The 11,187-nt window shown below is 44.7% G+C and overlaps 1 protein-coding gene across 1 annotated transcript; it reads right to left on the reverse strand.

Annotated features, from left to right (window-relative positions):
* Positions 1-1,631: 1,631 nt before the first annotated feature.
* Positions 1,632-8,302, reverse strand: RPL14 (ribosomal protein L14). The gene is made up of 6 exons (XM_083706094.1): positions 7,967-8,302; positions 6,515-6,616; positions 5,368-5,462; positions 3,923-4,022; positions 2,581-2,634; positions 1,632-1,743 (listed from the first exon to the last, which is right to left on the reverse strand). Exons 1-6 carry the CDS (start codon positions 8,285-8,287, stop codon positions 1,666-1,668), a joined length of 750 nt encoding a protein of 249 aa, XP_083562220.1. The 5' UTR covers positions 8,288-8,302; the 3' UTR covers positions 1,632-1,665.
* Between the last annotated feature and the right edge of the window lie 2,885 nt (positions 8,303-11,187).

Raw genomic sequence — 11,187 nt, forward strand, 5'->3', positions numbered from 1 at the left:
AGGCGCAACACAAAAGGAAAAAGGAAAGGGGAGGGAAGAGGAAAGCAAGCTGTTCTTTCTCTGGCGCATCAACAGAGCCAGGTTCGTCTCTCCCTTGCCATGATGAGGATGCAATCTCCCAAATGAATTAAGTACTTAATTTGTACTTAAGTACAAACGGGTTAAGTACTTAATTCGTTCCGGAGGTCAGGTTAACCTGAAACTGTTCTTAACCTGAAGCACCAGTTTAGTTAATGGGGCCTCCTGCTGCCGCCGGAGCACAATTTCTGTTCTCATCCTGAAGCAAAGTTCTTAACCTGAGGTACTATTTCTGGGTTAGCGGAGTCTGTAACCTGAAGCGTATGTAACCCGGGGTACCACTGTACTTGATGGCTTCTCTGTAAAAACCTTATGAGAAACCCAGCTGCAATACAGCTGCACTTCACTGTGCCTCCATCTCTTCCCTCTCCATCGGCCAACACAGACCCACATCCCCAACCTGGGTATCATGTCACATCCTGCCTGGCTGAGAGGCTCAAAGAGGATGTATCCATTTACCGCGAGTGCACACTGAACACATGCAAATATATGGAAATAAGAGAAATTGGGCAGATTAGGCCAGTAGGTGGCATCTCCCTGTTTTATCTGATTGAAGGTATTCTCACAAACGTGCATCAAAATAAAGACATAAACACGAACGTATACATAGTTTGAGCCAAAGGTAAAGGTAAAGGTACCCCTGCCCGTACGGGCCAGTCTTGACAGACTCTGGGGTTGTGCGCCCATCTCACTCAAGAGGCCAGGGGCCAGCGCTGTCCGGAGACACTTCCGGGTCACGTGGCCAGCGTGACAAAGCTGCACCTGGCGAGCCAGAGCCGCACACGGAAACGCCGTTTACCTTCCCGCTGGTAAGCGGTCCCTATTTATCTACTTGCACCCGGAGGTGCTTTCGAACTGCTAGGTTGGCAGGCGCTGGGACCGAGCAGCGGGAGCGCACCCCGCCGCAGGGATTCGAACCGCCGACCTTTCGATCGGCAAGTCCTAGGCGCTGAGGCTTTAACCCACAGCGCCACCTGCGTCCCTAGTTTGAGCCAAAATATGGCACTAAAAAGTGGCAAAGCCCCTTTGACATGATTCAGGAGTCAAGGCTCAACATAACCAATAATGGCTGCCAACAGGTGCAATTTAAAGAAAGGCATGCCTAGGTTGGTATAAGGAAGCTTCCAATGCATCTAGTTTGAGCTCTGTGGAGGAAATATGGGGTATAAACGCTTTAAATAAATATTGTATATAGACTGGCATCCCTACCTAGTTATGAGGGACTGAACCTGGGACCTTGTGCATACAAACTGTGTTCTATACAGCTCTGTTCACAGTTAGTGTTCAGTTACATTAACACCAACAGACACATAGTCAAGTGTCACCAAGGTATGTTCCAGAACTCGAGAAAGAGGAGTGTGCTTATTTATGTCAAGTGCAAACTTGAACAGTTAACCAAAAGACATGGTAATTCTTTACTGGCTATTGCCTAGTTGGCACCCACACCAGGTATCAATTTGCCTGAACTTAAGAGGAATGGAATCGTAGTATTCAGGTTTTATCACAAATCTGGTCAAAGCAGCTGAAGAAACAAGTCATATGGCCATACGAGGTGCACATAAAAATGAAATTTTATTTGCTGACTATTTATTCTTTTTTGGGAGGAGGAGGAGCAGCAGCAGCCTTCTGCAGCTTCTTCACTTCGTGCTTGATGATTCTGTTTCTCTGTAAGGAAACAAAATTATAAAGTCGTAAGCAGGACTCACGTTTTCAACCTATCTAATTGACTTTATTAGTTAGTCATAAGTGGGCAACTGAAAGATTTAAGTATTACAATGCAGGTTGGGGTTATTTTGCTTGAGCAGCAGTAAACAGTTTCCTTTTCCATTTCACAAAAGTTATGCTTGCAGAGACTGCGCAGAAAGGACTGCAGAAGTGCACACTGAGTGACAAAACTTCTAACTGGTTGGGCGTAGCCCTATGATGAGGCAGGATGAGGCAACTGCTTCAGTCAGCAGATCTGGAGGGGTGGTAAACAGTCCTCGACCACCACTTTGAGGTTGCCTCTTGTAAGGAATGGAGCACCATTGCAGTGAACCTTTAAACAGGCTTTGCCAACATCACAGCAAAAATGGTAGGGCTGCCTCTCTGATGATTGACGCCTTCCTTGGAGTGCACAGCATGGAGGGGGAAAGGTAGAGAGGGAAGTGGGAAGGAAAAGGCAGCCATCTACATAAAACACCGCTTCCCTGTTTTCCAGTGTAAAAACTCCCAAGGCAGCGGGGATAACCCTAGAGCCAACGAGGGTGGCAAGTTGTGTTCCATCAACACACGGCTAGCACTGTATTTGGACCCACTGCAGTTTCCGAGGGAGTTTTCAAATGCAGCCTTGCGTATGATAAATTGCAGCCCATCTAATCAAACCCAGAACATGAAACTACAAGGTGCTCACACTGATATGCAAGACAGTTCTATTCAACTAGTTAAAGGAGGCATGGTTATTCAAATTACAAAAGAAAAGGAATATAAAACTAGATTACCAGCAGTTTTGCTTTTACCTACCATTTTCTTGGCCTTCATGACCTTGTAACGATCAAAATCTGACATCTTGGCTTTCTGTGGAAAGATTTTCCAGGACAGACAAAAAATAATTGTTAGAAACATAACCATCTTGCTAAATAATGCTAAGTTTTGTTCAAACTTCCAAACTTGTTTTCAACCCAGTGAAATACGTATCTCATGCCTGCCAATTTAGCTTCTGAGCATTCGTATTTATCTTGTTAATTGCATTTATATCCTGCCCTTCCCCCAGCAAGATCAGGGTAGTGTACTTAGTTCTGCTCATTTCTCCTTTTTATCCTCACAACTCCCGTGAGAGGCAGTGTTCGAAAATTGCCAGGGGCCACCATCTGGAGGTGTATGCCTGGGGATCCTTGGATCTTGACGGCTTTCACACAGTAGCAACACATCTTGTAGAATTCTGTTGTATTTTATCTGCACGATAATGAATTTCAGGAACCAAAAAGCCAGGTTGAAAAACACAACTTTTGAGCCGTCTGGCCCAAAAATGGCAGCTATGCATTCCGTATTGGTGGCTGTAAGCCTGGTTTAAGGAGCTGTTTGGCGCCCAGCTTAGATATCTGAGTTTCTAACACTGTGAGGTAGATTAGGTGTGAGAGAGAATTCTTCCACCAAGGTCTGCAAGGTAGGCCAGTTACCTGTTCTGAACGGTACTTCAGAGAGCATGCAGCGCAGATTTGTTTATTGTTAATTATAGCGATTTTTACTGGCCCTTCAAAAAAACTTATAGTGCTCTTCAGAAAACCAATAACCCAGCAAAAAAACAAGCAAGGTTTTAAGAGTGGGGGAGAAAGAGTCACCCCGATTCTGAAAGTCCATGAAAGTAGGTACAGCGGTACCTTGGTATTCAAACTTAATCCGTTCCAGGAGTCCGTTTCACTCCTGAAACAGTTCGAAAAAGAAGGCGCGGCATCCGGTAAACGTTCACAAACTGGAACACTCACTTCTGGGTTTGTGGTGTTTGGGAGCCAATTTGTTAGGGAACCTAGCCATTCAACTACCAAGGTACCACTGTACCAGGCAAACCTCCCTAGTAAGAGCATACTACAGAGAAGAAGAGGGGTTTTTCAGTGTTGGCACCCAAAGAGTCATCCATTGCAAAACCCAAAGGTCCTGTCCTAAATTAACCTAACATACCAGCAGCCAGGCATATAGATAGGTGGCTTCTTAACTGAACAGATTTAGATGCAACCACGTTGACCTGCTGGTACTTTTGCTGCTACTAATCACTCAGTTGCCCAGGCAACAGCTTATTTAGGTAGATTAGCATCAGTATCTCAGCCCAATGTTGCAGACTTCATGCTACAGTATTTCAAACACATACCTTCTTCCTGGCTTCAATTTTTTGTGCCCATCTCGTAGTTTTCCACTTCTCATTTATGTTTTCCTTCTCCCAAGCAGCTCTCACATACTTTTGACGAGCACTAATTTAAGGAAAAACACCAATATTTGTTACTGAAACAAAACACAAGCTCTTATTTTCAGATGAGTAGCCAGCATCAATGCACTGAAAAACATTCTACATTGCATTTCCCCGATAGCCTCTTGACCTAATAGTAAGAAGTAAAAGCTTTGTAGCAACCATACATCTGCCCCTTCAAAAAATAGTCTCATAGAGCTGCTTAGAAAAAGTTCAGATCCTAACATGGCTTGAAAAATTCTCTGCATGGAACTTTTTGCTTTGTAAGGACAGTGGTCACAAACAGCAGGTTCTTCATATAGGCAGCTCTTAACAACAATGATTATGCCATAGTTTCAGCAGACATGACCCTATCATGCCAGTCAATTTTGGGGGAGGATGGGGGGAAGGTTTGTGAAGTAAGGGCTGGTACCCATTTTTAACAAGTTAGCAAACTAGGACCTTCAGCCCAACTATAGCAGGATACCCTTCAAGCTGATACCAAGTGAAGTCTTCCTCTAAAATGGAGGTAAGTCCTTTCCATCTCTCCATCTCATTTTTCCAGATGGAAAGAAGACAAGGTCCCTATCAGAGAGGAATGGCAAAGCAAACTGATGGACTATACTGAAATGGCAAGGCTGACTGGAAAACTCAGGAACCAAGAGGATAAAAACTTTACAAAAGAATGGGGGGAAATTTAAGTTATCTAAGAGATCACTGTAAGCAGCTGGAAACATTGGCAGGATTTTTATTTCACTTGTAGCTAACAAATACCATGGACAATATGGAGTGATTTAAAAGTTAGAATATGGAAGAATATGCAGTTGTGAATGTTTAAAATGGGACCCCATAGAGGGGGTAGGGGGAAGTCGTGAGATTCGGAGAAATCTCTGTAAAGTAGTACCTTGGTTTTCAAACAGTTTAGTTCTCAAACATTTTGACTCCCGAATGCTGGAAACCCGGAAGTGACTGTTCTGGTTTGCGAACTATTTTTGGAAGCTGAACATCTGACGGCACTTCCGCAGCTTCCAATTGGCTGTAGGACCTTCCTGCAGCCAATGAGAAGCTGTGCTTTGGTTTTCAAACATTTTGGAAGTCGAACAGACTTCCGGAATGGATTTCATTCGACTTCCAAGGTACAACTGTATATGGATTTATATTTGGATTTTTATAACCTTGTATATGCAAAATCAAATAAAAATGATTTCAATAAAATGGAGGAAAGTCCTATGAAACCACACATATTCAGAATGATAAACTGTTAAGAGAAGTATGATGCACTTTGGTATAGCAGTAACAATGCAAGCTATTTCCACAATTTTCCAAGTTTAGAGAGGAAGTGATGCTAGATTACAAGAAAAAAAACAGACCTGTGAGGAAACTTGAGAACGAAGTCAGTCAGCTGCATGCACTTGAAGGGCATAGCTTGCCTTCGGACACCGCTGCAAGGACCATCTACTAGTGCCTAGAGAAAAGAAAAGGCTTTCAACAGGACCCTTGGATTCAGGGAGAAAAATACAATGTTGTTTTGCCAGTCTAAAAGGAAACCTGAATTGATTTAGATTCTGAACTGAAGCGCAGAAAATTGAACAGGGAAAGGCAAATAGCACCAGTTGAAACAATTATAAAGCAGTTTTTTGAAAGCCAGAAGTTCCCTTACTACCTCAGTAGCTCACCTGCAAGTGGCAGAAAGAAAAACATCCATGGCAACCTTTTAATGGTTAAAGTAGCCATTTAGAAAGCAATCTGAAACACAATTTCCCTGCGAATAAGCCCAACTGAACATAGTAGGACTGACTTCTGAGTAATCATGCATAGGATTGTGCTGCACAAGTTGGACAAGGCAGACTACACAAGAATTTGTGAAAAAATTTAAATGTCTGCAAGTCTACCTTTAGCAGAACCCCACCTAAATCTTAGGTAATTGCTCAGTGTCACAGAGCACACATAGACCAGTTACAGGAACTAGAAGGTTGAGATCTTCAAAAAGACTTGCATTTTTTTTACAGGCAAACTAAGGACCACCTGCACCCATACGCTTGTACATGAAAAAAACAAAGGGCCCTCCTCATTTACCTGCCATTTAAATTAGTGAAACTGTCAGGCACAAGGAAGATGGACTTTTGGCTTCAAAATTTTGGAATTTATTGCTTACCCACCTCTGAAAAATCACCATCCTCCAGACTTTTAGAAAGGTTCTAAAGACTTGTTTCATGCAACCTATACATAATTGGGTTTTTTCCTGTAGTGCTATGTTAAATGGATGATTTAGTAACTAATTATATATTTTAGGCTGGATATTTTTACTGCTGGGTCACTTCAGCACTCAAGTCCTTGAAAGGACTTTGTATATATGTTATTGCTATTTTATTTGGAAATATTTATCATGTAAACCATCATGGCAGAGGTGGCCTGCAAGTATTTCAAATAAAAAGAAATGTTTATTTAAAAAATAATGGCACTGACTCTGTTCCTTCTCAGTCATCAAGAGGCACACGAGGAAGCATTCAAACTTACCCTGTTCTGATCAATAACATCCACAATTGCTACCAGCTTGCCCGCATGTGGTCCAAAAGAAATATAGGCAACTCGGCCAATCTCAACGTAGCGCTTGAACACCTTAAAGAGACAGAACATTATTTAAAACAACTTACAATGATGTACTGCTGGGCACTTAGGAACTATTTCAACTGTGAACTTTTCCGGATTTACATATAAGCTAAACAAGCTATAGCTTAGGGCCCCACTCTCTTGGGGGCCCCAAAAAAATTTAATGGGGGAAAAAACTGGATGTATATTTCCAAAATATAAGATAAAAAACCAAAATAAAACCTACATACAGCAACAGTGTTTTGTGTTGGGTGGGCTCCTATGATGTAAGTAACGGGCCCTGCCTGCTAGCCTGCTCCCTAAAATATCACTGGTTTGCTCATTTCTATACAGTGGTACCTCGGGTTACATACGCTTCAGGTTACATACGCCGCTAACCCAGAAATAGTACTTCGGGTTAAGTACTTTGCTTCAGGATGAGAACAGAAATTGTGCTCCGGTGGTGTGGCGGCAGCAGGAGGCCCCATTAGCTAAAGTGGTGCTCCAGGTTAAGAACAGTTTCAGGTTAAGAACGGCCCTCCAGAATGAATTAAGTACTTAACCCGAGGTACCACTGTATACAGGATTTAGACACCCATTAGGTCCATAAATTACCATACTGTATAGCATCAATTCAACACAAAAAACAGCAACAATTTATTGTTGACAAAGGGCAGCTGGACATAGAAAGGGCCCCATTACCTTCAGTAACTTAGGGCCTCATCAAACCTGAACCCGGCCCCGACTGTGAACACAGCACTATTACAGAACAGAAAAAAAGAAAAGAAAAGGAAGCCCAGGAAACAGTAAAACTCAAGACTTCCCGAGGAAATCTTCCCTGCTCCGCGGGGCCTGGATCTTCACATGAGGTGGTTGGCGGCGGGGCTCCCTCTCCCCGAGACCGCACTTTTCCCCACCACCCCTGCGTCCCCATTCCTGCCCCCTCGCCCCCCCCTTTGGTCTACAGTGGTACCTCGGGTTAAGAACTTAATTCGTTCTGGAGGTCCGTTCTTAACCTGGAACTGTTCTTAACCTGAGGTACCACTTTAGCCAATGGGGCCTCCCGCTGCCGCCGCGCGAGTTCTGTTCACATCCTGAGGTAAAATTCTTAACCCGAGGTTCTATTTCTGGGTTAGCGGAGTCTGTAACCTGAAGCGTCTGTAACCCGAGGTACCACTGTATTACCTCCTCTCCCCCCCCCCTCCGAAGCCTTAAGGTCTCTCCCCTCCCTCAAACGAAGGCCCTTCCCGGCCCTCCCCTCGCCTCACGCCGCTCCCTCCCGGGCACCTTCCCCGCCCCGCGCGGCCCCCCTCGACGGCCATTCCGGCCCCCACCCCAGTCGCCCTCGAGGTAAAGCCACGCGGAGGAGCCCGCGCTCACCATGATGGCCGCCTCACGAGCCGAAGGCCGCGGGGAGAAAGAAAGAGCTGCTTCCGGTCGCTTCGCGTATCCGTTTCCGCCGCTCTGTACTGCGCAGGCGCCCCGGGCGGGACCTCCTGCGTCGATTCCCCTCCGCGCTCGTTCGCCGGATAGAAGCGCCGCCGGTAAGGCGCATGCGCGGCAGCGGACGCGGAGTGAGGCGGGCGAATCCGAGCGCTCGGAGAGAGCGCATGCGTCGCGAGCGTAGCTGAAATCCCAGCGCAGGTTGGGAATGCGGAAAACTGCTTGCTCGCGAAGCTTGCGCGCATGCGTACTGAGCATTCTGTGTGCCGCGGGGGGGATAAGCTGGATTTAGAAAGGAAGCGAGTATTCCGAATAGTTGGACAGTCTTGAGATGCGTGGAGACTGCAATGTTCTGCTGTGTGGTGGTGCTTTGCAAGGCAGAGTGAAACCCAGGGGTCCGGAAAAACATGAACACAGGACAGCCCATGTCGGAAGTGGGTTTGGGGTTATTTTCCTAAAAAAATAGATTTAAAATTCTTCTTTCTTTTCTTTTTCTTGAAATTTTGCTCAACCACTTTGGGAATTTTTCGAAAATCGCGAAAAACCTGGGTAGCAAAAAGACAAGAAAAGAAAGCTCAACTGCTTTTGGGTCCGGATTTTCACTTTTGGAAATATGGGAACCGTAAAATGACTGAGCATTTCGTCATCTGACTCATTCACTTTTTGAATCGTAAAATAAAAGGTGCTGTACGTACTTGCAAGCTGTATATAACCTGTGCACACAGTTCCCCCACGCTTTCAATATACATGAAGTTGTAACAAATAAAATGTGGAAAGAGAAGGGAAGTCATGGATATCTTAAGGATGTATAAATGATTACGTACTTTAAATTGTAAAATAGAAAATTTAATAAAAATTATATATATAAAAAAAAACAAAATGTGCGAGGGGGTATTGTTTTTGTTTTTTATTATATCATGTATTTTTGTGTTTTTATATTGCAAACCGTCCCATGGTCCTCGGATGGTATAGAAAATTAATAGATGATGATGATGATGATAATCGTCATCATCTCCATTTGAAAGTTACTCCCAGCAAGTTCAGTGCAGCCAGTGGATCACACTGCTAAGAGTTCAGGACTCCCTATTTCTGTGCACAGTTAGTGGGCACGGCTTGCAAATATATTGGCGCTCCAGCCCTATCATTAGGCAATGTGAGGCAACAGGCTCTCGTGCTGTTTATCCCTCAGTGTTCCCCTGCTTACGACATCCAAGACAGCCCTGTGAACTCCCTAAGGTAGTCTGCTTTCTTCAGGTGCAGTTCTTCAGCTCCTGTTGCTCAGTCCCTGCTCCTGCCAACCTAGCAGTTTGAAAGCACGCCAGCGCAAGTAGATAAATAGGTACAGCTCCGGTGGGAAGGTAAACGGCATTTCCGCGCACTCTGGCTTACGTCATGGTGTTCTGTTGTGCCAGAAGTAGTATAGTCATACTGGCCACATGACCCGGAAAGCTGTCTGTGGACAAACGCCAGCTCCCTTGGCCTGAAGCAAGACGAATGCTGCAACCCCATAATTGCCTTTGACTGCACTTAACTGTCCAGGGATCCTTTACCTTTCTCCCCTTTTTTTTACTGTTTTTGGGGGACAGGGGGCAAGCAGGTTCTGAATGGGGTAACTGCCCCTGAAGGACCAGGTGTGCAGCCTGACAGTCATTTTGGACTCACAGCTGTTCATGAAGGCACAGGTCTACCAGCTCCATCTGGTATGCAGGCTGAGACCCTACCTGCTCATGGACTGTCTCGCCAGAGAGTTGCATGCTCTGGTTATCTCCCACTTGGACTACTGCAATGCGCTCTGTGTGGGGCTACCTTTGAAGGTGACCCGGAAACTACAACTAATCCAGAATGCGGCAGCTAGACTGGTGACTGGGAGTAGCCGCCGAGAGCATGTAACACTGGTACTGAAAGACCTACATTGGCTCCCAGTACGTTTCCGAGCACAAAGCAAAGTGTCAGTGCTGACCTTTAAAGCCCTAAATGGCCTCGGCCCAGTATACCTGAAAGAGCGTCTCCACCCCCTTCGTTCAGCCCGGACACTGAGGTCCAGCACTGAGGGCCTTCTGGTGGTTCCCTCCCTGCAAGAAGTGAGGTTACAGGGAACCAGGCAGAGGGCCTTCTCGGTAGTGGCGCCCGCCCTGTGGAACACCCTCCCATCAAGGAAATAAACAACTGTCTGACTTTTAGAAGACATCTGAAGGCAGCCCTGTTTAGGGAAGTTTTTATTGTTTGATGTTTGATTGCTTATTATTGTTGTTGTTTTTGTTGTTGTTATTGATATTCTGTTTGGAGCCACCCAGAGTGGGCGTGGTATAAATAATAATAATAATAATAATAATAATAATAATAATAATAATAACAACAAACTTGAGAACAGAATTTGTCTATCACCCACAGTTCCTGAGTGACCAGTGTATTATATTAGCTCTCCTTGTATTGCTCCAATTCCATTTTCTCTATAGCCTAGCTGAACCCAAAGGGCCTAGACCTGCCTTTTGCAGTATAGAGCTAATTGCTTTTAGATACCATACATAGTGAATGTACCATTCCACAGCACTGAAAAGAATAAAGTGTCAGAATCTTCAGTGGCCGTTTTAGGCCTGAAAAGGGAATCAGTTGGGCATGGCAATTGTGATTAATATTGAATTGTTTTGTGGAGAGATGAAAGGGGATCTCGGACAGCATGTAATGAACGGGAAAATTAGCCAAAGTCTTAATAGATAAAGACACTTAAAATGGTTATATGCAATCATGTGATATTATGATAAGGGCTGATCTGAAAAACCCGGTGATTTGATTGGTTTAGGATGATGTCATTGGATTGCAACTGTTAAGATTGCTGTGATCCTTTCATTGGTCAAAGGCAATGACGCTCATGATGTGGTTCTTGGCAGCCTCCTTATTTTTGAGGCTGTCCCTATCCGTATTTTTATTTCAATAAGGGCCTTTCTTTTCACTTGGAGCCTGCACCCTTTTGTTTGGGGTTTCTGGGAGGAAATGCCTCCAGTCTAGGAACTTCTTTTTGAATTTCTCCAACAGATGCATCAGGGCTTTTTTCTGCCGGTACTTCATTTCGTCTTGTTGCTGCACCAGAATGGCTCAGTTCGAAAGCACCCGCCGTTTTCCTTATGTTGTAAAACACTACTTTTTCAAATAAGAGACCG

Source organism: Podarcis gaigeae, assembly GCF_964106915.1.
Source record: "Podarcis gaigeae genome assembly, chromosome: 12".
Taxonomy (NCBI): domain Eukaryota; kingdom Metazoa; phylum Chordata; class Lepidosauria; order Squamata; family Lacertidae; genus Podarcis; species Podarcis gaigeae.

What these genes read in the sequence shown, in the direction of transcription:
- RPL14 (XM_083706094.1), bottom strand. Translation starts at nt 8,287, where the DNA reads ATGCTCAGTACGCATGCGCGCAAGCTTCGCGAGCAAGCAGTTTTCCGC. An exon ending in CTCGTGAGGCGGCCATCATG is followed by an intron (nt 6,617 to 7,966) that starts GTGAGCGCGGGC and finishes TGTCTCTTTAAG; the next exon opens with GTGTTCAAGCGCTACGTTGA. An exon ending in ATGTTATTGATCAGAACAGG is followed by an intron (nt 5,463 to 6,514) that starts GTAAGTTTGAAT and finishes TCTTTTCTCTAG; the next exon opens with GCACTAGTAGATGGTCCTTG.